This window comes from Pseudonaja textilis, chromosome Z (assembly GCF_049901715.1).
Source record: "Pseudonaja textilis isolate UNSWEBS1 chromosome Z, rPseTex1.2, whole genome shotgun sequence".
Taxonomy (NCBI): Eukaryota; Metazoa; Chordata; class Lepidosauria; order Squamata; family Elapidae; genus Pseudonaja; species Pseudonaja textilis.
In genome coordinates this window covers 75711931-75738548 of record NC_142008.1, presented here as the reverse complement: position 1 = coordinate 75738548, position 26618 = coordinate 75711931, and the positions used below count along the sequence as shown (strand labels likewise).

At 35.3% G+C, this 26618-nt stretch overlaps 2 protein-coding genes, 1 non-coding gene and 1 pseudogene across 6 annotated transcripts; 3 read left to right on the top strand and 1 right to left on the bottom strand.

The window, feature by feature from the left end:
• Positions 1-55: 55 nt before the first annotated feature.
• On the top strand, positions 56-9920 carry CHST14 (carbohydrate sulfotransferase 14). Of its 3 annotated transcripts, XM_087918179.1 has the most exons (3): positions 56-178; positions 383-511; positions 5210-9920. In XM_087918179.1, exon 3 carries the CDS (start codon positions 5806-5808, stop codon positions 6865-6867), a length of 1062 nt encoding a protein of 353 aa, XP_087774305.1. In that variant the 5' UTR covers positions 56-178; positions 383-511; positions 5210-5805; the 3' UTR covers positions 6868-9920. The 3 variants fall into 3 exon arrangements, with proteins under 3 accessions (XP_087774305.1, XP_087774306.1, XP_026558099.1); XM_087918180.1 differs by lacking the exon at positions 56-178 and having other exon boundaries at positions 313-511; XM_026702314.2 differs by lacking the exon at positions 56-178 and having other exon boundaries at positions 317-511; positions 5169-9920.
• On the bottom strand, positions 9661-14690 carry GLRX5 (glutaredoxin 5). Its single transcript, XM_026702315.2, has 2 exons — positions 14329-14690; positions 9661-11276 (listed from the first exon to the last, which is right to left on the bottom strand). The coding sequence occupies exons 1-2, from the start codon at positions 14624-14626 to the stop codon at positions 11098-11100; spliced, it is 477 nt and encodes a 158-aa protein (XP_026558100.1). The 5' UTR covers positions 14627-14690; the 3' UTR covers positions 9661-11097.
• Positions 14691-14778: 88 nt separating this feature from the next.
• On the top strand, positions 14779-25915 carry LOC148124096 (endogenous retrovirus group V member 2 Env polyprotein-like; annotated as a pseudogene). The gene is made up of 3 exons (XR_015740407.1): positions 14779-15144; positions 17485-21547; positions 23791-25915. The product of XR_015740407.1 is annotated as an endogenous retrovirus group V member 2 Env polyprotein-like (transcript).
• Positions 17122-17393, top strand: LOC113437408 (small Cajal body-specific RNA 13). The gene has a single exon (XR_003374235.1).
• Positions 25916-26618: the final 703 nt, after the last annotated feature.

Below are 26618 nucleotides of genomic sequence, written 5' to 3'. Positions count from 1 at the left end.
CGCGCAAAAAGTAACCAGTCATAAGCCTCTGCTGGATCACGTGGGCAATGAAAGCCAATCTTTGAGAAGATTTTTTGGAAGGAATCTTTGGTGGCCGGATTTTTTCCTATACGCCAAATTAACTTTCTTTTCTTATTGGAAGTGTAACATTCCAGTACAGATTAACGTTTTTAAAGAGGTTGTTTCTCTTTATCCTTCCTTGCCCTTTTCCTATCAAATTGCAATCTAAAACTTTTTATTCTACCCAGACTTCCTTTTTCTACGTGCTGTAGGGTCATATCTATGGTATTAACCCTTAATTAACCTTGAGGGAAAAAGTCTTGTCTCTTGCTGCGAAATCTGATGTGATTGCTTGGTTTGGTTTTTCTCTTGCTTTTAGCAGCATCTCGATGTGGTATCCTGTAGCCCATTATGATCAACTTGAATAGCCAGTTTCCCCGGCCTATCCTACAGAAAGAGGCTGAGGAGCTTTAAAAGCTCAATTTCTGTAAGGAAGAAACAGGAACGAAAGGTAATAAAAGGGTGTATTGTCACAAAATTCTAAGTCCAAATTGAGAAATGGTTCTAGACAGTAAGGTTCCCCTCGCACATACGTGATAGTAGTTTTCAGCTCTAGGGAAACCGCGTCCCCTAGAATCGCGTTCCCCCCATCCAGACAAAACATGCAGGCTAATTTGTGTATTAATGGAAAATTGTGTTTAACAATTTTTAAAATTTATTTCAGTTCCGTGTTGAACTTAAAAAATTAACTATATGAATGTTAGTTTTTGCTTTAGCATAAAAGGAATTGCAAACATTGTGGTTTTTACTTTTTAGTGTTGGTAAAATGAAATGATTTTGTTTGAACCTCTAGCACATGGTAATTTGTGGGTTATACTTTTTGATAAATTGCATAATTTTTGTTTATTTCTAAGTATAAATTTCTATTCTCCACTCAAAGAAGTGAAATGGATGGCCATTTAAATTGTTTAAAGTATACGGTAGATCACACTTCAAAAAATAAAAATCGAACATTGCAATACCAGATATACTGCAGTATTCCTTCCCCTCTCTGAAATGATTGTGACATCATAGTTATATTAGTCTTCAAGTTTTATATTGTTTCTATTTATTTCCAGTTTTTTGAAAAGTGTGTTAATACCAAGTTTCTAAAAGTTCCCATGTCTGGGCTGCAAACATTCAGATGACCACTATGTGGCAACATATGTTCAGAGTTTTCTGTCTTTGCTTTCATACAATATAAAAATCATCCAGATTCTTGTGGATTAAATAGGATAGCCTTCCTCAAAACTTGTTAAGATTCATCTTTGTTCTTCATTATACTGGATTATATTATTACAATTTTTTTTCCTTTCTTAGTTATTTTATAGGTCACAACAACTTTATCTGAACAAATTCTTCCATTTGAGGGTCTGGAAAGGGGAGGGTGATGAAAGAAAGCAGAAAGAGCGGGGCAACATCTGAGCTGATGATACTGATGAAGGAAACATTTATATTGTTAGATATTAGTTTTCTATCTTTCTATCTGCCTGCTTACAAGAAGAGACTCCTGTGTTTTGAAAAGAGGAACAAAAGATATGGGTGTGAGGCTTCACCAACCCACTATTGGAAATTAGACCCAGAGATTTAAGGACATGGCTTTTGATTAGTTGTTTTACAGATACTACAAATTCTGTTAGTAGAAAGAAAGCAATTGTAAATTAATAGTCATATAGACATAGTAAAGTCTTAATTTTTTCCTGCATATATGGGCAGCCATTAAATGGGGAGGAAGGAATCTCTTCAGTGTTAGCATTATTGATTTTAGATTATATGCTTATAACTTCGTCCAAACCAATTATCACACCAGGACCAGGCTACAGAACTCTTATTATTTAATTGATATGCTTCCCATCTCACAGTCTGGGTGACTTCAAACTGCAAAAGTTAGGATGGGACAAGGTACTAAAGTGAGGAACTTTTCTTTACTAAAAAAATTCCTTTTTCAATATATACTGAAACAACAATCGGGGAGTGGTCTTTTCTTTTTGTGCTAGTTAGTTAGGAAGTGGGCTTGTTCAAAAATATGATAGAGTCTCCATCTCAGGAGCAAGGTATTCTGGAACTGTAGTTTTCCTTTGGCTGGAGCACAACCATGATGGATATATTATGTGTGTGTGTATGTAATATATTATACACACACACACACACATACACACACACACACACACACACACACACATGTATGTATGTATGTATGTATATGTATGTATGGCATTTGGCTTTGCTCGGGTATTTTCCCACGTCATAGTAGTTGTGCTTTTAAAGTTGTAGCGACGTTTCGGCAGAATCTCACCTGGCATCATCAGGCTTCTGTATAGTGTTCATCTGTGAGTCAGACTTTTACAGTGGTTTCAGATTTAAATTTGGGGCAGCCTATTGCTGTGCCAGAATGTTTTTTTCTTCATCCTGATTGGTTGGGAGTCTTGGTCTCTCCCCCAACATTGTGTTACTTTATTGGAGGCCTTTAGTGCAGCTTGGCTCCGGGTAAATGGACAGCTATCATTAGTTAGGAAGCTAGGTTTCATCTGGGTGTCTGGTTGGGGTGTGTTTGAGTTGGAGGTATCAGGGGGGATCTGTTTGTGCCCAGGTGCTTGTCTGGCTAGTGGTGTGGAGATTTTTTTATTTGTGAATGAAGGCTTCCAAATGATTGACAGTCTGGTGCATGAATAGAAGAGATGATTCCACCAGACTGTCAATCATTTGGAAGCCTGCACTCACAAACAAAAAAATCTCCACACCACTAGCCAGACAAGCACCTGGGCACAAACAGATCCCCCCTGATACCTCCAACTCAAACACACCCCAACCAGACACCCAGATGAAACCTAGCTTCCTAATTAATGATAGCTGTCCATTTACCCGGAGCCAAGCTGCACTAAAGGCCTCCAATAAAAGTAACACAATGTTGCCAGCCAATCAAGATACAAAAAGAGCCACAAAACAGACAGAAGATATTAGAAACACCAATCAAGCAGAACACAGCAAACTCCAAGACCAATAAACACAGACCAAGACTCCCAACCAATCAAGATGAAGAAAAAACCATTCTGGCACAGCAATAGGCTGCCCCAAATTTAAATCTGAAACCACTGTAAAAGTCTGACTCAAAGATGAACACTATACAGAAGCCTGATGATGGCAGATGAGATTCTGCCGAAACGTTGCTACAACTTTAAAAGCACAACTACAATGATGTGGGAAAATACCCGAACAAAGCTGAATGCCATACATGTAAGTACCCGCGAAAACTTGAGAAAACACACATATATATATACACACACAGACACATTAATTATGAGGACAACATATAAAAGGAATTGTAACTTTTCTTACCAAAAGAACTTTTCAAAAAGTATACAATCTATTTTCTTTCCAGATTTCCCTCAAGCGATTTTCCTGGTTGAGTAATTTTTATAAACACGATGCTAAGCCCTACTAATATATCCTTTGGCAAATTATTATCTTAAACAACCTTGGTAGTTTGTATTGCTTTTCAGAATTCTTAGGCTGTTTCTTTAACATTAAAATATTTATTTTAATCACAAATTTCAGCTGACATCAAACCATTAAGCTATTTGATCAAACTCATTTAAATCAAAGTCTACATTTTAATAGCAATAACTCTAGACATATACTGCTTTATAGTGCTTTATAGCCCCCTCTAAGTGGTTTTACAGCCCCTAACAATCTGGGTCCTCATTTTATCCACTTCATAAGGATTGAAGGCTGAGTTAACTTGAGCCTGGTGGGATTTGAATATCCTTTCTTTCCCAAGGAATATTTTCGTCTCTTGAAAATATAGAAAATAGAGCATTCATAGTATTATTCTATGATGTAGGAATGCATAGTAATCAGTGGGAAAATATTTTTCAGCACTTTTTATGTTGAGCAATCTACTTCAGATTCCAATTCAAGTATGCACTTTATCACATTGTTTTACACACTGCATCACTGAAAAATATAATACATATATTGAATGTCCTTTCCCTGTTCCTAGGTTTTCAAATTCATTTAATTCCTTGAATAAAGAATAGGCTTAGATAATCCAGAACTTATTTCTACCCAGATGACTGTTATTCAATTTCCTGTATGCCTGACTTTGTTTATTTGTTTGTTTTGAAAACCACTAACAGACTGGATTATAGTATTACAGTTGTCTAAAATATTCAAATTCTTATAAGTTTTTCTACTCAGCAGTGCCCAGCATATTTTATTGCCAGAAATTTATGGGATATGTTCAGAAGTGTGTTACTACAGAAATGCCAAGACTTGAAGCAGTTGTTTTTTTATCCCTGTTATTATCAGCAGTCTACAGTCCAAGATTCTCCATTGTAGCTTTTTTTTTTTTAACTTCTTTATCCAACTGTTCTCCATGTATTTGATTACTTCTATTTTCTCTGCTGCCTAGCATGTTATTTCTGCCATTTGGTATCCTGACAAAACAGGGATACCAGAAAAATAGAATTTCACAAGCATTCAGGCAAGACTGTTCAAAAGGCTTCCCACAAGAACACTGTTCCATGCTCTTTTCAGCAGACTAATGATGCAGTCATTCCCAGGTCTATTGTGTATCCGAGGATGTTGAAATGCTCAGATATTCTTGGTTTTGGTCCTAATTTAAAACTTAATTCATTAATTCTTTTGCTCAAAGTTTGTCCCATTTGTCATATGTGGAGTGCTGCTTGCAGATTATGTTATATAAACTATAATGGTATATTTTCAAATGGTTATTTGGAAGTCAGTGAAATCCATTCAATTACATCCTATGTAACTGTTCCATTAGCAGCAAGCTACCATCATATCAACACTGTATTTATATTTGTGTAACAGTAAGCAATTTTAAACTCATAAGCATGTTATCACCAAATGATGGCTGGTGTTAAGAGTTTGGATATAGACTATACTGAGGATATAGACTAGACTAAGTTGTCTGCATTAAGAATTACTCATTTAAAAGTTCCTTCCTCCCCCTCGCAAAGGAGTTGCATACTTTCTGGCATGCAAATTGTCCCTATTTATGATTGTATTTCCCTATTGTGAATTATTTTTTTTATGAAATTGTGGATATTGTACTGAGACTGCATTAGTTGTTTTGATCTTTGCTTCTTTTTCTTTTCTCTGAAAAGCCTGGAATAAACTGGGATTCTTTCTCTTTTTTTCTGGAAAGCCTGGAATAAACTGGGACTGACATCTCACTCTGCTGCCCAGAGGGATCTGCAGGCAATCATATGAAAGGAGGAAAGCAGTTGAGTATACGTTGTCTTTCGCCTGTTCACTTATACTCTGAGCGTTCTCCCCAGGAAGTCTGCAAATGCTGCAGCTACAAAGAGAAAGAGGAGGGGTAAATAGGCTCCAATTGCAGGAATAGGCCCTCCCTGCCAAGCCGTCACTGCCGGCAGCCGCCCTTCCTGATTTTGCAAAAAAATTAGCCCATCCAATCTTTTTCAGCAGCTGCCCTGCAGGCACAAAGAAAAAAGTCTGGGATCTCCCATTTTCTTTCTTTTGTCTCATGGACTATGCCAGCTCACCAATTTAGGAGCCCTACTGTTGCTTCACTGAAGACATCTGTTGAGCTGAACTGGGCCAGACTAATTAAAGCAGCTGCCAACAGCACTACTATTGATATAAAGCCTTCGTCTCCAATCCATCCAAAGCAACGTCAGTGGCAATAGCATATTTAGCCTCAAATTTCTGCTGCCACCACCTGAGATTCCAGACCATGTTTCCACAGCCCCTGCTACTTTAGTGACAAGAACTAAAGAGATGGGTGTGACTTCGGTGCGTCGGACAACCTTGTCTATCAAGAATCGTTCTCGTGGTACCAGTAACACTATGCTACTGCCTTCCATGTTGATGTTTGGTGTAATTGTGGCATCTAGTGGCTTACTCCTCATGATTGAGAAGGGAATTTTGGCTGAGATGAAGCCCCCACCCCTCCACCCCTCTGCTAAAGAAATGTTTTGGAGAACTGGCAGTAGGAAAACAGCAAGAGATATGGATTACCAAGTGCTCCAGGACATCCGAAATAGGACAATCCATACCATTTGCAGACAAAAAAACATGCCCCGCACCATTTGGGATCTGTCAGCAGGCCAGAGGAGGACAGTGCTCAAACATATCCTGGTTAGTGACAAACATCGTTTTTTATACTGTTATGTTCCCAAAGTGGCTTGCTCCAACTGGAAACGGATTTTGAAAGTTTTAGATGGTGCATTGGAGAATGTAGATATTAAACTTAAGATGGATCACAAAAAGGATTTAGTTTTTTTAAATGACATGAAACCAGATGAGATTCGTTATCGATTAAACCACTATTTCAAATTTGTGTTTGTCAGAGACCCAATGGAAAGACTTTTGTCTGCTTATAGGAATAAATTTGGTGAGATTAAAGAATATCAGTTAAAATATGGTTTAGAAATAGTCAAAAGGTATAGGAAAAACATTGGAAAAAGCATGGGTGATGATGTCACCTTTTCTGAATTTCTCCGGTATCTCATAGATGAAGAAACAGAAAAAATGAATGAACATTGGATGCCAATTTACAACCTGTGTCAACCCTGTGCTGTAAAGTATGATTTCATAGGATCCTATGGGAGACTTGAAGAAGATGCCAATTTTGTTCTTGAAAGAGTACAAGCACCATCCTTTATACGTTTCCCAGAAAGGCAAGCATGGTATAAGCCTGTAAGTCCGGAAACTCTGCATTATTATATGTGTAATACTCCAAAAGAACTTATAAAACAGCTATTACCGAAATATATTCTGGATTTCTCTTTATTTGCATATTCCCTTCCAAATGTTACTAGTGAGTTTTGCAGGCAATGAAAGTTTCTTTTGTGAAGCAAACTGTATCCTATGCAATTTTTTCTAATTTCATGGTTTCCTTTTAATACTTTTGATAACATTATGAGTTTACTATACATGCTATCTTAAAAAAAAAGCTTTAAATTTTATACTATATACATAAAGATATACATCATTGAACTAAGCACAGCATTATTATTTGAACAGTGTTTTGTGTACATTAGAAACAAGGCATTTTTGTAATTGCAAAATAGCAACTGTAGGACAGTAAGTTTTAGGAAGATTGCAAAACAGGAGGAGGACCATAAAGTAATAAAAACTAGGCTTGTACAGAGAAACCAGAAAAACATGCTGGATGTGCACCATTTCATGTTTACTAATACAAATGTGAAGACAGCAGTTTCACACAATATTGCATTAAAATATAGTGACAGGATTTTTAAAATAGCTAGTATAGCTATTAAGGCAGATAGTAGCCCTAATATTTTTGAAAGCAAGTCACATCCTGTTTGTTAGACATACTTCCATATAACAAGCAAAAGATCAGGATTTAAATTAAATACAATTTACATAATGGCTTAAAATATTTATCAGAGCTGGTATGAACACTGAAATATAAGGCCATTAATAAAGCTGGTTGAAATTTAATTGTCTAAAATGCAACTCAACGTTTAGAAGGGAAAGGTAGGAAGAGTGAAGATATGAGTTTGTATTTGCAATTCAAACTGTGTATCTATATGTACTTTAGGTTCCCATGATGGACATTGTATTTTTCTTACTATGATAGTTTTGTAGGCTACGATGACTTTTTATTTCTGTATTGAATGTAAACTTGGGTGTACTTTATTTGTGAAAGAAAATATCTTTTATATAATCTCTCAGGATTTACTTCTTGTAAACTGTTACAGTTTTGTTAGCAGCCTGATTATTCAGATCATTTGTTAAATTTTGACTATCTACTCGAATCCTTGATTGTTTATGACATCGTATGACATCATTTCATTTCCTGGAAAGAATAAAAAGCAATGAGGTTGTACACTGGACAGTTATGTGTATCACTGAACTGCCTTTGCCACAGAAACATGAATATTGTCAGATACAATAGTAGAAGATACTATATCATATAATATTCAATATTTTGTGCATGGACTGGAGGACTCCCATCTTCAAGCAGAAAAAGTGTCTAGGATTAACAAACAATAGCTTTAATTTTCAGATGATTATACTTTTTCCATTTTTAAAAAAGTGTAATTGTTTACTTGGAATTGTATTTTGCCTTTTACTATGCATTTTTAAAGTAAAAAAATAAAAAAAAACTTACCATTATCATTTGAAGAGATTCTTCTCATCTTTTATCTTTGTTCAACTAGTTGTATGTAGATACTGTGATTAGAAATTAAATAAACTATGTGTCAAAATGGGTGTGGAATATGCCTAGTTCACTGAACCATTGGTAGTTCAGCATAGCCCACCCATGTCTTAAATCCTTGGCGAAAAGGCACCACCTACTATCCATGCACTACTGAGAAAAGTTGTGAAAACTGAAACAATTTAAAAAGTGACAAAACATGAGTTTTGATCCTGCAAGATTTGTATGCTCAAGTTTCCTTTGATTACACAATGTCATCTCAGGATTCCAGAAGTAGCCTTTCCTATAGTCGTGCCTACCTATTGGAATGAGGTTCTCCCTGAAATTTTGATGAAACACATTCTTCAATTGTTTAGAAAAGCCATTAAGAGCTCTTCACTCAGTCATCTGCAATATATGCTTGCCACCTTTTAAAATTTTTTATTGTAATTTGATTGTGAACTGCTGAATGCTTTGGGAATCCGGGTATGCAAATTTAATAAATAAAAATAAGGCTTTCATATCTTCTCTTGACACTATTGGTCACATTAGCTATATATTACTATTAGAATCATAAGTAGCATAGTTGAATTCCAATGGTGGACATGATCAGATAATGTTTTATGTTTTTTGAAATCATTTGAATGTATTAAACTGGCACACATTATATAAACTGGGTCTATTATACTTTTGTAAACATTCATTTATGCTTCAGTTATCTGATAAAACAGAGGACCATCCTTAAAGATATTGTCTCCATCATAGTAAATGTTTTTTAAAGAATACTTTCTTATCTTCAATCATGATCATTATAAGCCTGATCTGACCTGAACTTTGTGAGGCACTGTGGTAAAATTGGGAAATTCATGGAAGATATATTACATATAGTCAGGAGATATAAAGCTCCTGGTAACTTATCTTTTAAATAACAACACAGATAGGAGGAAACCTAGGAAGAAACATTTCAAATTATTCAAGGAGATACCACCTTAATGAGCTGGCTAATATGAGGATTAATAATTCACTTTCTCTTTTCAAGACTGTATTCAGGATATCTCTAAGTCTATAGTTCCTACATCTTGAACTTGTCCAGCTGTGTGGGGCTTTATAAATATAAACTTTACAGTGAACCTATAATAATATGCGGTATAATAATCACAATGTTCAATTTCTATGGAACACCAAAAAGTGGGACACCTAAAGGGTTGTATCCAACTTCTATCTCAAAATATTTTTAGCCCAAATATGCAAACCGAGAATAGGTGTTTTTAAAGCATGTTTCTATATGTGTCTTTGTCACAATTTCAGAATCTAAAAACTAAAATCTATTTTGCAACCAGTATTTAAGTGGTTTGTGTAGTAATGCAGAAATTCAGAGATACAACACTTTTAATTCCAAAATGAATCCCCTTATTTTAAATTGAAAATAAACAAAAGTAAAATTAACTTAATTATTTGAAGCAGTCTTTTGGGTAGAAGCTTTTATTTCAAAACCTGTCAACAATAACCAACTTCCATTAAAACATTTGGACAACAAAATAATGGTTTTGTTACTTTCTAACAAAATAAACAGTTAACGTATTTTAATGTATTTACTAGCGTATAAACATAGGCTGATTATCACAATAAAACTTCCTCACAGTTAAAAGTACTATATATTTGCTGTAAGCAAGAGTTCAAATATGTATCAAGGACATATGTGTTTAGCAAACTGTTTTCCAAATTTTTTAAAAATGAAGTGTTTCTCACCATTAGTTACGTGTTTAATTCTTATTCCCAAGAATACATCAATGAACATGTGGCATTAATAACCACAATCCCTGTTTATATGTTACCTCATGCTGAGTTCAACAAGAGTTATTCTTCTGGTAGTACTGTAAGGCTCCACCATTATCTTGTGTTTACTTAGTGTCTCCAGGATGTTTTCCCCTTGAAATGAAAAACATTTCTTTCTACTCCCACTTCACTTTCTTAAAGTGAAAACTAAGCTAGCGAAGTCTTAAAGTTTTGAAGTTGCTTTTTCCTTTTATCTTTAAGTCTTTAACTTTTTCCACTTATAGTCACATTAATACAACATTCAAAGCTGTTTTTAAAACCTAAGTATTATTTTTTATTGTCAAAATGAAGAGGTAATCTATAGCTCTTAATAGTAGTGAAATAATACAAGGCAAAGAGTCTATAACCACCAACCTACCAGATAAAAGTAGCGAGGGGACAAATGTTAAAGTCAAATATTTAATGAACAAATGTTATCTGCACCCTTAATTCTTTAGATGGTCTGGAAATCTTAACAAATTGCCTGTTTCCTTTCAACTGAAATATTGCTATCAACTTTTTGCACATTATCTCTTAATAGAAACAATGTCAATATTATTAACATGAATAATTAGGTTAAAATAAAGAAAAATTAAGATGAGAGACTACCTAGCCTCCCAAAGAATCATCCTGTCAAAAGCTGCTTCTTTAACAAGTTGGAAGAGCACCAATATCATCAGGTATTTCTGTAAAGAAGTTAGACCATCTGCAACGTGAAAGAAATGCAATTAAACATGCCAAAGTCCACAGAACTAACTCAAGGAAATGTTTCATAAAGATTTTTTTTTAAAGAAATAATCCCAACTATTCTGGAATAAATTCTTAGCATAAAGGCAATTAAAATGACTAATCAAATACAAAGCAGTGCAAAATAGAAGTGAATTACCTTTTTTTATTTTTATAGTATTGTAAATGGGTGACAAAAATAAAAATATGTATCAGTTGATCATACTGTGAACAAACAACAGAATGCTTAATGATAAACTTCATTAATTCAAAACTTGTTTTTTTTTTAAAAAAAACTAAAGTACAGAAGGCTTTTCCGGTACCAATTATCAAAAGATGTCTTTGTCAAAGTCACAGTAATTTTATTTTTTGTCATGGTCTTTCTCAGATTCTAGAAGTGCAGATTGAATTCCTAATTTCTTAAGCTCTTCCACCAGGTCTCCACTTTGATGCATTTGAAGTAGTATGTCGCAACCTCCCACAAATTCACCATTGAGGTAGACTTGAGGAATAGTAGGCCAGTTGGAATAATTTTTAATTCCTAAATCAAAAAGTAAGAGGAAGTTAAATGACATATTCCCAAACATATGAAGCAATGTAGAACAGGGCTTCTGGAAGTCTAGACAAAAGAACTTTAGATAATATTGCTGACACACTATCTTGCTCACCTTTGTAGAGAAACACTTATATTACTTTTGTCTGTCCTACTCCTTTTCTGATGTATAAAACTATTTTGCTATTTTGTCAAGTATTAATTGTTCTGATAGGTTTCTGTATATTGTAACATAAACCAACTTGAAGCTTCTAGATGTGAAGCTTATGGTACCAACTGAAGCTGTAAAATTTATGTACTTATTAAAATGTACTTATTAAAAATGTTGCAAAGGGGATAGTTTCAGATTGAATGGGAGCAGCAAAGGGAAATAGATTAATGTAAGAATACAGAGTTGACATTAATGTATATGTAGAACAAAGCATTTATAACTCTAATAGTGAAAATATATTTATGTAGGAAAACAAAAAGAGATCTCAATGTGTAGCATAAGAATGCCCACTTTTATCCTATTTAGTTATTATATTTTTTTGTATAATTTACATAATTTCACAATAACAACTAGTACCTTTTTCACTAGTTATACTGAAAGATGGCAGTATAAAGTGGCTAAACCAGTTAGATAGCTAATTATAATTGAACAAAGGTGTACTCATTCCAACCAGCTACATTATACACTAACAATCATTTTGTATTTAGCATTTGTTTAATATTCAGACTCAAGAAATTCTAAAACTGGGAATGCATATGAAAAATCTAGATTTTAAAAAGTAATATACAAATGGGAAGATTAATAAAAATTGCACTGTATTTCTCTTTCCAAAAAGAATATTCTTAATTTATATTCCACAAACTATTTCTTTCAAGCATTTGTTCCTTGTATAATCTCTCTCCATTTTTAAAAACCAATACAATACCCATTTGCCTTATTTACTGGTATGTAAACATTAATATTTATAGATGAACTTAATCTTAGAAATAATATGTGGCTTTCAATTAAAATTACAGCTGAGTTAATTTGTCAAAGAACTACAGAATTATTTAAAGAATCATGATGTGTAAAAACTTTTTCAAAAATCTACTATATCTTAAGTCTAAGTTTTTACATTAAATATTTTTGAAATATTTAAATATTATGGTACACAGTGGAGCTATAAAATTTATTACCATGTACTAATTAAAAAATGTTGCAAAGGGAGTGGTTTTTGTCACTGAAGGCTCTGCTGAAGCCTTCAGTTCTATTTGCCGATCTATTTTCATCCAAATTCTTATCTCTTTCTAACAGATCCTAAGTAGTTCAGAGTTTGGTGTAGCTTGTTATGCATATATGGCATAATTTTTCTCACTTCACAAAGCACGAGTCAAGACAAGTTATGGCATTCTTAACTATAAATGTCTTAAACATGGTACTATTCCATAGGTTCACAAATCAATTATGAAAATATTGCAGTAAAACTTTAATACTTAGCTACCATAAAGATTATGTGTGTGTGTGTTTGTACATACATATATAGCACATACAATGTATATATGTATGTGTGTGATTGGATATTATGCAAAAAAGCAGAGAGGAGAAAACAAACAAGGAAGAATTCTTTCATACATATAAGCAAAAACAAAAGCATATTTCGATTAGCACAGGGCATATTGGATTTTAGGTTTCTAATTTATTAATGTAAGCCTGAATTATATACATGAAGCAATCTTTATAATTTTATGAAAATGAAGGAAATGCCTTAAATCACTTGTAGATTTGGATCTCGTTTAGTTTCCAAAGTATCTTCTAGAAGAATTCCATCTTCAGGCAAATAAATTTGGGAATGGTCAAGGGAGTAATGTGAAGCCAATCCAGGGAATTATAAAGCAATGATTCAATACCCCCACCCCCACCCCCACCATAGCTAGTTTTTCCAACAAGGTCTGGCCAATTCAAATTGGCAAAGGTAGCATAGTGAAAAAATAAAGAACATTTTAAAATTTACACATTTTAAATTGGGCTTGGCAGCTTATAGAAACCTTATGTAAAGGTCTATAATATGCTCCAGATAGTAAAGGAGGACTCTCAAGTTGCAGACCTACTCTTTCATAGATAGCGTATCACATCAAATCACCACTGGAATTATTTGAGCAACCTGATAAGAGTTATCTGTCTTGCTAGGTAGGCTTCAGTGTTAATATATTCTCGCCCACTGAAACAAACCCTCACTCTCTTTAGAAAGCAAGGAAATACCTTAACAATCTCCCCAGGATGGTAGCATTGGCAGTGTGCCAGTGCAATATGAGATGGCACTTGTTCTAGCCTACTTGATCCTGAGTAAAAAAAGTAATTGAGAGACCAAAATTTAAGACAGATCAAAATTGAACATAACATACACTTTCTGGGTCCTTATTTAGTAAGCCAAATTTCATGGATATTTTGTTTTTATTATTCTATTTTCTGAATGAGAGTGTGTCAGATACAAAGGAGAACAAAGATGATTGTTTTAATCAGGCATCAAAGTGTCAAGACCACAAGCTGCCTAGAAATCTCCATATGTTAAACTTAAGCACCAAAAATGTGGACTACATCTATAGTAGCAATGCCTTTACCTAGTAGTAGTCTGCATTTTTCTTGAGATAGCCCTAGTCCTGGTGAAGGCAAGCAAATGGAGCACAAATGAGCCTGTTCCCTTAGGAAAAGGCAGACGGGCCAACTGAACAGAGACCACCGCCAACTGAACAGGTGCCATTGTCTAGCCACCCACCCTCTCCTTCCCCTCATGGTTAAGTGTTAACATTCTTGGTGTGGCCAGCAAGAATAAGGGTCGCCTGTCCAGTCATCAAGTCCAACTTGCTTCTTTAGGTAAAGATCGGACCAGAGACAAAAGCAACAATCGGATTGCTCTGGACGAAAAGGCATGCATAAAACCTAAAAATCACAGAAACTGTGAACGAAATGAAGGGGGGGGGCTAAAAAGGGGGGCTGCCAATGGTTGAATACATCTAGAGCTCTGTGGGGCCCAGTCAGTTGAAGAGAAGGCTGAGCAAGGGCGACGCCTACCTTGCCGGAGGTCGGGATCCTGGAGGACATCATAGGCACGATAATCATTAACACCATGAAGACGCAGAATCTGCACCACCGCGTTACTGAAGCCGCACTGGGGCTGGGCCGGGCTCCCCTTCATGAACACCACCACCGGATGTGCGCGCACCAGTCGCTCCACCGCCTCCTTGGACCCATTGCCCTCGCCACTGGAGCTCGGTCCCCCCTGACTCAGCTGCTGCACAAAATATCCCGAGGGTCGTGAGCGTCCCGCCAGCCGCAAAACTGCGGGTTGTCGGCAAAGGGACCCAATCATGACTACCACAGCGGCCACCTCGACTTTGCACAAACGTCTTCCTTTGGAGCGACCTTCCACGCTTGGGGTTACCCAGGAGCACTGATTGGGGCAATTGGTCCCTCCCGCTTGCCGAAGTAGTTCTATGAAAGGTAGAAGCTGATATCAATCACTTTCAAGATATTGGCAGCAGCTGTGAAAGGCTGCCTGTACTTTAGCCCTGCGCGGCGGACCAATCCGGCGGAACCAAATTACATTTCTACATTGCGATTAGCTAAACTCGAGATCCAATTGCAGAGCTCTTCGGTCGGGCCTTTAAAACTCTCTACTATAAAAGCATCGTTGCATTTTTTTTTCCGACTGTGAAGAATCTAGCGCCTGGATCTTTTTTGGCTTGCGGAGTAAGTAAGCAAGGAGAGAGCGAGTTAGGGTCTTGAAATGTGAAGCTGAAAGAACATTTTTTGAAATTCTGCTCAAAGGAAGAATGATAAGGAGGCACTTTCCTTTGCATGCCGGGCAGATCTTGAACTAACGGAAAGGTAACGTGCATTAAGATGAATCGTAATTGTCTGTGGACAACTTGAATTGTGATACTGTAACTCAGCGTTACTCTTTATTGCAGTTCTTGGGGAGGGGAGGATGGAAGTGAGTTTTAAAAGGGTGACGGGTTAACCAATGGACTCTTTAGCTCCCAGTTCCCAGGTTTCTGTTGATGGCTTACCTATGATCAAAATTCCAGCTTCAAAGTACCGGATTATATCAAGTTAAAGCAGGAGGACTATATATTTATTCTGTTGTGGAACTGTGATTAATTTTCAATTTAATAGCCATGTATATAGCAAGTATTGCGACCCTATTGGCAAAAAAAAGGACGGTATTGGTTGGAAACATGAGGAAGAGGCCTTCATCCTGCAGTGGATAGGCAATGGCTTAAAATGATGATAACGATATAGGCATCTATCAGGGAAGAGGGCACATGCCCCATGATACAAACTCAGTTCTTTAGCACTTGTGTAAAACTTCCCTAAAGTGCAAAAGGGCAGAGTCACAATTTTGCAGTGTCCATTTAATCATACATATTAGCATCATTAAACCAGTCTTATAGTTTAAGTGCTGTGTTTGCCTTCAGTATCTATCCAGATGGGCATGCTGAGTTATCAGTATTTTACCCTGCAGGACAATTAACACATTTTGGACTGATTCTGCAGGGTACAATTTGCTATAATTACTCTATCTTATCTCATGGCTAAACATACCATGCCGGAGCAGATACCTGCAAAGACAGTAAAGTTTTGTTGGGGGGAAAAATTTAAGGGTCACATGTTATTTGTTTAGAATTCATACCAGAGTTACTGGGGTTATTAAATTCCTATGATTTCAGAATGCATATATTAATGTGACCTAATTAGGCATTTACCTTTTGATAGGTTACATTCCAGTTTGTTAAAGAAAATAATTCATTTAAGTGAATTATTTCCAAGCTAGTTATATGTCATCTAAATCCTCAAATTATATTTTTTCTTTTATGGCACACATATTAAATTTAAAAAAACAATTAGTACAATGAGCATAACGTGATTACAATGAACTTAGACACGGCTATACTATCACTAAAAGCATTAGGACTTATTTATACTGGAATTATCAGTGAGATGCCATAAGTGGATTGAAAAAAGTGGGATAATTGAATTCTGTGTTCTAAAGAAAAATACAGGTATTTGCTTTATTAATACTAATGAAAATATCAGAGTTGAAATTGATACACTTGGGATCAGTGTCTACAGTAACTGGTAAATCTGAAGAAATAAGTATTATCCATAATATGTGTAATACAGGTAGTCCTCAACTTACAATCACAACTGAGCTAAAATTTCTATTAAATGAAACATTTGTTAAGTGAATTTTGTGTCATTTTACTCCTTTTTTGCCACAATTAAGTGATTTGCTGCAGCTTAATTAAGTAAATCTGGCTTTCCCCCATTGACTTTGCTTTTTAAAATGTTACAAAAAATGATCACATGATCCTGAGACACAGCAAATGTGTATATATGAGCCAGTTGCGAAGCATCTGAATTTTTATCACATGAACATGGGGATGCTGCAAAGTTAACTATGAAAAATGGTCATAAGTCATATTTTTCTGTGCTGTTATAATTTTGGATGTCACTAAACTAACTGTTGAGGATTACCTGTATTTAAATGGCAACATTAGTTCAGGAATGGGACTTATTTCAATAATTATTTGCTGCTGAGAATGCAAGTAAATAAAAATTAGAATCATAGATTGATATTGAAAACAAGAATCCTCGCAGGATTTTTTCTGTAAAAAATGTTTGTTCAAATTCCAAGCATAATTTGCCCAAAATTCTGAAAAGTTAACTAGTGATCTACAAGAAAAACTAGATTTTTGTGAAACATTCAAGATTGTATCTTCTATGATCTAAGGTTTTGTAGGCAAGGGCATATTTCATCAGCAATTTTAGAACTTGATATAATTAATTTGTTGGTTCTCTTTAAGTCTGCAGCCATGAAATTGCCCTTAGTTGACTTGTACTCTGGGCATATTGGGTTTGCAAAAAGTATACAACTGAGGAAGCCGAGGCAGGACTGTAAAAAAGCAGCAGCAGCTCCTTGTGCAATATTCCTCTGACATATTTTACACTGCTACCACGGAGATGATGATTGTCCTTGTATCATTATCCATCTGTCAGCAGTAAGAGTAAATTTGCAGTGTGATATTGTTCAGCAAATGAAGAATTTCTACTGAATACTTTAAACTGCTATATTTATATTGTTTAAAACAAAGTAATGCATTTCATTATATTCCAAATATATTTTAAAAATGTATAACAATTGTTTTGGTGTGCTTTTGTTTTCAGATTGGAAGATTTAATTGAAGAGTGTATCTCAAGAACTTGCTTAATATTTAAGTATCCTGCCTCACACTTTTAGATCTTATCTTTTTAATTTTGAAAATTTAACAACACAGAAGAGGGAAATGATCGTAAGATATATTCTATGTATTTTAAATAAGTTATATCAAGTGGATGCTGTGCTTAGAATCTACTTTTCCATATACTAAAGAAACTATTGACTTACTCAAAGTATTGTATACAATATGGATCAAACAAGAAATTAATGATAACAGTATTTCCCATAAAAGTTACTAGCTAGATCCTAACCATTTAACTGGATTTAATTTTAAATGGTATAATTAGTATCTTGAATGACTTCAAGATCATGGATCTTCTCGTTTAATGTTATCTTTTGCATGGATTGTTGCAATATTAATATACATTACTTTGCATGATTATGAAATGTTTTATTCAATGAGATTGTTGGTCAAAATGTTCTATGGTTGTCTCAGCATAGATATAGAAAAGTAAAAATTTTGACTAGAAAATGGTAAATGTATCTCATTTCACTTGCATTAAAAACAGTTTTGTCATGGCTGAAATAAAACAAATTCTAACATACTGAATTATTTTCTCTTTGGAAATGACTGGGATTAATGTGAATAGAGGCCCTAATATAGTAAGATGTCCATTAAAAATTGGTGAACCTTAATTCAGATTGTATGCCCTAACAACTGAGTTTGGTTTTTTCCTATTTTGGAGTAGTTCTTTTTAAATTTACAATTTTAATATTAAAACAGGAATATTATTATTATCCAAACGCAGAAAGTTTCTAATTGCAAATGCTGTAAACATTCCCATGATCATGTTAATGAATGCATATTTTTTTCTTCAGGTTTTGAATTTCAAGCAAAATTACATGCTGATGTTTAAGGGGTATATTTTTGAAGGAAAGAGGATATAAAAATCCTGTATTAACAATCACAACTGAATCGGAATTTTCTGGTTCCATAATTGTACAATAACTTACGCCCATATATATTTGGTCCCATGTAATTAAACAAGTAAGTCATATATAAAATTAAGGCCAAAGAATACAAATTAAAGAAACTACATTATTTTTTAACATTGCATTCCAGGTGATATGAATACCTTAGTTCGTTAGTGTGTATAATGATTTTATATTATACATTGTCAGAAGGTTTCAGAGATTTTAAATGTTGGTATTTGCTCTATCAGACAGATGGCTGTTGTTAAGAAGCTAAAATAAATGTAAATGTCCTTTTTATTTATTGGTGTATTTTAATTGTATAAAAGGAATTATCCAAACCAACAAGACAATACCACATTTACCTATCACATGACTGACACATAAAATTAAGCCTGTATTAACTTTATTGTAGTTTGAATAAAGCATACAATTGACTGAATTCACAGAACACACAAAGATAAAATATACTATGTGTAGGCACCATATGTGGACTATCAATGAAATCAATTTATTTTTGTATCATGATTTGAAAATAAAATATCTGCAAAGCAATAGCAAGTAGCACCAAATTTAGAAAATTGGATTATTTTTCCTAGAAAAATTAAACACATTACATTGAAATATTAACTGTACTCTTACAAAAAGTGAGATGAAATCCACAGAAGTAGAAATGTGACAGAACTAATAATAAAAATAAAATTTTAAACATGGGGTAAATTTTGTTCATTTTTTATATATCTATTCCTTCAGGTGGCAAATCAGAATGATTGAAAGAATATGTTATTCGTTCTAAACTCACCTTGTTAATGTGATGGTTGAATTATAGAAAAGCACTAATATAAGCATGGTTTATAATCCATAACTAAATAAAGCAGAAGAAAAGCCATATGTTATGTTTAGTTTTACAAGAAAACAAAAACAAATCAGTTTAGGGACATCTTTTATTATGGACATAAAATTCCAACAGCAGAGAAATATTTTAATAAAAGAAACTTAGATATCAGCCCAAATATCCTCAAAGGAACTATTTAAGAATATGAATAATAACACAGTATAGCAGACACTGTAAAGGAAAATTATTCCTTAATGATGTAATAACTTTTATTCCATATAAGCTGGTCTTGTAAAATATTTTAGGAACAATACATTGATAAAGTAGAAGGAAAATAATTGGATATTGAAAAAACAGAGTTGCTCAAATAACTAGCAATTCCTTTGTAGATACTATTAAGACCTCATTTAAAAATGGAGGTAAATGTAAATTAAGCCAAAAAGAGTGCCATACTGTGGTGTATTGTTTACTGCAATATATATGAAGCCACCGAATATTAAATTCTTTGTGACTGCAAAATCTATGTACCCCTATATAATTGTACTACTATCCCATACAAGTGTCCCATTTTCACATGTAGAGTTGTAATTACAGGAATGTTCTTACCTGGATGGCAAACCTCAGGTAATGAATGTTTACAAAGCAAATACAACTCAGGCAAACAAAGTCACTAATGTAAAGGAGGATTAGAGAGAGGAAGTGTTAGACTTTAACTAGAGATAATTAATTGTGTTAATTACTATGCTAAACAGTAATGAAAGTTAAGCAATAACCAAAGTTAACCAATGTTAGTGGGTTACTAAAAATGTGTATAAATGCGAGACTAGACTCCAATAAAGTTCGTCATGATTCATTTGATAATGATCAAACCCCTCGACTGCCTCGTCATTACAACAAGTGGCGCCTGAACAGGGACTCTTTTACTTCATCCGGCAAGGATTTGGTGTACCTTCAACCCTTTGTGGTTTCTTCAACAACCTTTTGGTTTCTGCAAGTATGGGGTCTTCGCTTTCTGAGGAACAAAGGAAGCATGTAGATGAATTAGGCTATTTGTTGAAGAAAAATAATACTGAGGTACCACAGAAAAATCTCTTAAGGCTGGTCCAGGAGATTGTAGCTCAGTGCTTATGGTATCCAATAGAGGGGTCTTTAAAATTAACTGATTGGGAAGATATAGGGAAAACATTGCATACTGAACCTCGAGCAAAAATAGAAGTTTTGCATGTGTGGCATTTATGTAGAAATGCAACTGAAAAATTTGGTCACAATGAACTTTCTCTTAACACCTTCACGTTATACTAATGTTGTCATTTATCCTCCTTCACCTGAATATATGTCTTCCATTCCCTCAGCTCCTGCAGATCCAGGACAAAAGCCTCCTGACTCTTATTGTTCAGTCTTCTTTTCAGAAAATGGTTGAGACTTGTCAAAAGGATGCCTCTGTCTCAGGAACAGAACTTGCAGAATTACTGTCCAGTACAATATCGTCCTGGTCAAGGGCCACAGCTTGGACTGCAAGTAGCAGAATGGGAGGGTCTGCCTTATCAGATCTTAAGAGAGTTAAAAAAGGAAGTTACAGACTATGGGATTAGTGGTAATTTTACAAGAGGACTTGTAGAAGGAATAAAAAATGGTTATACAATGATTCCTGAAGATTGGAAGCAAATATTGCCTGACTCCTCCAGCAGTCTCTCTCACTCCTCCCCAGCCACAGCCAGTAGCGCTGGGATCAATTTAATCACTCAACAGGAAATTGAGTTTAAATTTCCCTTGGAAGTTAAAATAGTTCCATCTCAATTTAAAGGACCTCTTCCTTCAGGATTAGTTGGCTTAATTTTGCCTCGTTCTTCTGTATACAAAAAGGGCTGTTTTCTTGTGCCTGGGGTAATAGATTCAGATTACACTGGTATCTTCATGATTCAGATTTGGGTGAATCTTCCTCAAGTTCTTCCTTGTAATTCTTCTGTTATTCAATTGTTTCTTCTGTATGAAAATCCATCTCCTGGTATAGGTAATCGTGTGGATGCAGGATTTGGATCAACTTCTTTATCTGTAGGCTTACTTCATCAGCTGAACTCCTCTCTCTTCCTTAAATAAACAACCATTTCAAGGGTTATTGGATACTGGAGCCGATGTTACTGTCATCTCCTCTTTACAGTGGCCAGTACAGTGGCTAAAAACAACAGTTTCTTCACTGTGGGGAATAGGAGGTTCTACAGCTACTTGGCAGAGTGTTCAAGAAATTAATGTTACAACATTTGCTGGTAAGTTCTTTTTCCTACAACCATACATTCTAGATATTCATACTAATATTTGGAGCCATGATATCCTTTCTCTTCTTAATGCTCATTTGATTCTTGATGATGGCTCTTCCTCTTAAATGGCTCTGTTCTACGCCGGTTTGGGTGAAACAATGACCATTATCAAGGGAAAAACTTGCTGCTTTACAACAATTGGTTCAAGAACAATTGGCTGCTGGTCATATAGAACCTTCTACTAGTCTTTGGAATACTCCTGTTTTTGTTATAAAAAAGAAAAATGGGAAATGGCATTTCCTTCATGATTTAAGAGAAGTTTTTAATAATAGCATGCCCACAAAACGATATCATTGGCGAGTGTTGCCTCAGGGAATGCTTAATTCCCCTACACTTTGTCAATATTTCGTAGATAATGCTCTTCAACCCTTTAGGAATAAATTTCCTTCCTATTTAGTCTATCATTATATGGATGATATATTGATAGCAGCCCCAGATTTTGATGAATCTAAGTTGTTAAAAGAGTTAATGGATATTATGGCACAACAGGGATTGTATATAGCCTCAGACAAAACTCAAAAGGTAGAACCTTATACCTACTTAGGACATAGAATGTTGCACAATTTCTCCATTCCAATTCTTCCTGAATTACAAGTACAGAAATCATACACCTTAGTACAATGGCAAAAATTACTTGGCATTATTAATTGAGCACGCCCATTCTACATTACAACTAGTGATATGTCGCCCTTATTTCAGTCTTTGAAGGGAGCACAATCACCAGAAGATCTAGTTGTATTAACTGATCTTCAAAGAACATGCCTTCAGGAAATATTGAATAAGTTTAAGCATCGATATGTGGACAGGATAACATCCTTAACAATAGGACTTTGTTTAGCTATTCTTCCTACTGCACCCTTACCCACGGGATGTCTTTATTCTAATGCCTCTCCACAAGCATTCAACATTCATGAATGGGTCAGCTACTCCGCCTAGAAACATTTATCCTTATCAATCAGCATTAGAGGATTTGATTATTAAAGGTTGTAAACGAACCTTACATCTTACAGGACAGGATCTCATTAGCATAGCTTTCACTCGTACAAAAGTTGAACATGAGCATTTGATGATGATTTCAGAATCATATCAGATAGCCTTTTCTCAATATGTGGGAAACTTGTTGTATTCTTTACCCAAGGATCCTAGAATAGTGGTTACTACTACTTTAAATCCGGCCTTTTCTTCCATTTTTGTGTGAAATCCTATTTCTAAAGCTCTTACAGTTTTTACTGATGGCTCACCTACAAGGGGCGTGGTCGTCTGGCAGATTCAACAACAATGGTATTCTAAATTTACTGCCATGCAGACTTCAGCTCAACATGCTAAGCTGGCTGCTGTGATTTGGGCTTTACAATTGTTCAATGACCAACCTATTAACTTGATCGTTGATACTCAATATGTGTATTTAGCTATGCAAGCTCTTCCCTTTTCTTATTGTGCGCTCTCTTTGGATAAGAATTTGTTAACCTTGTTCTTACCTTTAAAGAATAGTTTGGAAACTCGCTTGTATTCTTTGTATGTAGAACACATTCGGAGTCATACTCCTTTTACCAATGCCTTGACTGAAGGAAATCAGAAGGCAGATGAATCCTTAAAGGATGTTGCGTCTTTGTTGATCCTGTTGATAGCCATTCTTATTTTCATCAAAATGCCAAATCGCTTGCAAAGCAATTTAAAATTTCATTATCTCAACCCTGGGATATTGTCCGTGCTTGTCCAGCTTGTCAGCAACTGGCAGTTCCCTTTCCAGTGGGTGTCAACCCAAGCTAATCAAATTTGGCAAATGGATGTAACTCAATTTTCAACCTTTAAGCCATACTGTTATCTTCACACGTCTATTGACATTCACATTTCCTTTGGGTTACTGTTTCAAAACATGAACGTATTTCAGACGTTATTTCTTATTGCCTATCCTCTTGCTGTAATAGGTCGGCCTTCTCAGTTGAAAACTGATAATGGCCCAGCTTATATTAGTAAGGAATTTCAAACTTTTTGTCAGACATGGAATATTACTTTAGTGCATAGAATTCCTTACAATTCTCAGGGTCAAGCTACGGTTGAGCGAGCTCATCATACTTTTAAGGCATTGCTTCAGAAACAATTACAAACTGAGTCTGGCCCTTACCATCTGCGAAAGATTCAAAATCTCATTGCTGTAGCATTATATACTTGGAATTATTTAACCTTTTTAGATTCTCTTGCAGACTCACCTGTTAATTTGCATTTTCGAACTACTGAATATTTAGCAAGGCCTTTAGTAAAGTATCGCCAAGCTCCAGATCCAACCTGGAAAGGCCCTATACCGCTGATCACCTGGGGTTGTGGTTACGCTGCCGTGGAAGATCCTTCTACTGGACAAGCAGTGTGGGTTCCAGCGCGCTGTGTTCGTCCGTATCATGGCATGGCATCAGGGCCTTCACAACCCCATTCCGGATTTCAATCTTCATCTGAACACAGAAGTCCGGCTTCCAAGGTCGAAGTACCCGCAACCCATCACTTGGGGCTAGGTTAAATCTATTACATATCAAGCTCAACAACAACTGCAACAGGTCTCATTACCTCAGACTCCTGAAAATCTTGTTGCTGCTCTTTTTGCTATTATTACTGCTAATTCTGTTACAATTTTACTTTGTATTTTCTTGTTTATGGTTAATGGTGTTTCTGCTCAAAATAACACTTCTGTGGTTCGTCTTAACCCTAATTTGTGGGTTCGTCATGCCCAATACATGTTTATGACCCATGGCACAAATATTACTTTATACTATGAGCCCCCAGTGGCATTTGGTCAAATTTATTTTACCCCTAACTTGATCATGTCTTCTACATTTATTGTCTCACAACTACAATCTATTTCACACTCCTGGCTATTTTCTAAGCCCCCTATGCAATTGAATTCTGTCCGTTGGCGTTACTTGAAAGTTAGTCAATTTACAAGGGGTCTGTGTTTCTGTTGTCACGCTAAACACACTTGGCTTCATAATTGGTCTGATTATAATGCTGCTCAGCACATATTTAAAAAGCTAGGGAATACTATTGGTTGTCAGGTACCTTTAATTCTTCTTTATATGGACTTAATATAGCTCCTGATATGTATCCTGACAATTTTCCTATTTTTAATGCCTCTGATCAATCTAATACAGGACCGATATGCACTGGTTGGCAGATTAAAGATCCTAATATGGGGTTCTTTTTTGATAAATATGCCACCAATGTTCATCCTCAGAATTATTAATGTGCAGCTATAGGTTATTTTACTCTACCTGTTCAAATAGGTATGCTCCCATCAACTCGACAGAGGCATTCCTCTCTGGGGCCTACATGTAATGATGAAGTCATTATTGACACACAATTGTCTTCTGGTTCTACATTTGGCCATGCATTGGCAGGGGCCGTTACAGGAGTCATTACTTTAGGCTCTTATCCTGGCATAATTGCTCAAGAAAACAGATGATCTATTCTTGGTCTCACCTGCAGACTTGAAAAATCCATCAATGCTACTGCTGCTATTATTTGTGATTTGCAGCATGAAATAGAAGACTTAAATCAAGATGTCTTACAGCAGCGTTTTGCCATAGACTACCTTTTAGCCAGTCAGGGAGGTTTCTGTAAGTTAGTTGGACACAGTGGATGTGCTGTGCATTTTCATTCTTTGAATAAAACTATTGAGGATGAGCTTGCCAATTTACAATCATACATTCAAAATAATATCCATGCTCAGTACTCACCTTTTGAGTTGCTAACCAATTGGCTCCCTGATTGGTCTTGGCTCAGACAGTTTTTCTTTTATGATATAATTATTATTATTGTACTAATTGAAACCTGTTGTTTTATTCAATGTATTCCAAATTTATTCGCATTGTTTCGTCCTCCTTCCCCCTCTCTTACTCCTTTACAATTGCGATACATTCATAAATCTTTGAATTTAAAATAAAAAACGAGGATATGTAGAGTTGTAATTACAGGAAAGTTCTTATCTGGATGGCAAACCTCAGGTAATGAATGTTTACAAAGCAAATACAACTCAGGCAAACAAAGTCACTAATGTAAAGGAGGATTAGAGAGGGGAAGTAAACATATGTTAGACTTTAACTAGAGATAATTAATTGTGTTAATTACTATGCTAAACAGTAACGAAAGTTAAGCAATAACCAAAGTTAACCAATGTTAGAGGATTACTAAAAATGTGTATAAATGCGAGACTAGACTCCAATAAAGTTCATCATGATTCATTTGATCATGATCAAACACCTCGACTGCCTTGTCATTACAACATTCACAGATACTGTAAAGATTACCTTCCATAAAAAACATGATCCTATAAAGTTTAACTTTTTGTCAGTGGGGTGTGAAAGAGCGAGTGAAAGCAGAGTTCCTGCATTCTTGTATCAGCTTCTATAACTGGTTATTATTCATTCATAAATTGGACTTCTGTGCTAGTACATTTTTCCTCTATACTGAATGGTAGAATTAGACCAAAGGGAAAATTGTTACAGCTGTCAGATTTGTATAGAATGCAAATTAGTTGATTCAAAATTGTGTATGTTGGATAATAGGGTGTTCAAGCAACTGAAGCTCCTTCTTTAAGCACTTGGGCAACCACAATTTTGCAACAATTATTATGAAAGTAATCTGTGCATACATAACCACATCATTTAATGAGCAGCCCTGACAGAATATTGTCACTGTAAGCACTTACACATGCAGACAATTTGGGAAAGCCTTCAAAGTTTCAGCCTCAAGCCTAGGCACTATCTCTTTTAAAGAGGATCATGCTGCTGGAATCAGTATAGTACAGCTGCACTAGACACCTATGCATCTTTTTGGAAAATAAGAAATTCAACTAACTGCTGGAGATATGGTTCTCAATGGTAATCTTATGACATAACTCCTTTCTGGCAAGAAAGTATTTTGCATACTTCGTTTTGGAACACTCAGTTGTTTTGAATTACATATTTATGAATTACATATTAAAACTGGAAACCTAGAAGTAAAAGCAAATGGACATTGGTTGCATATTGTA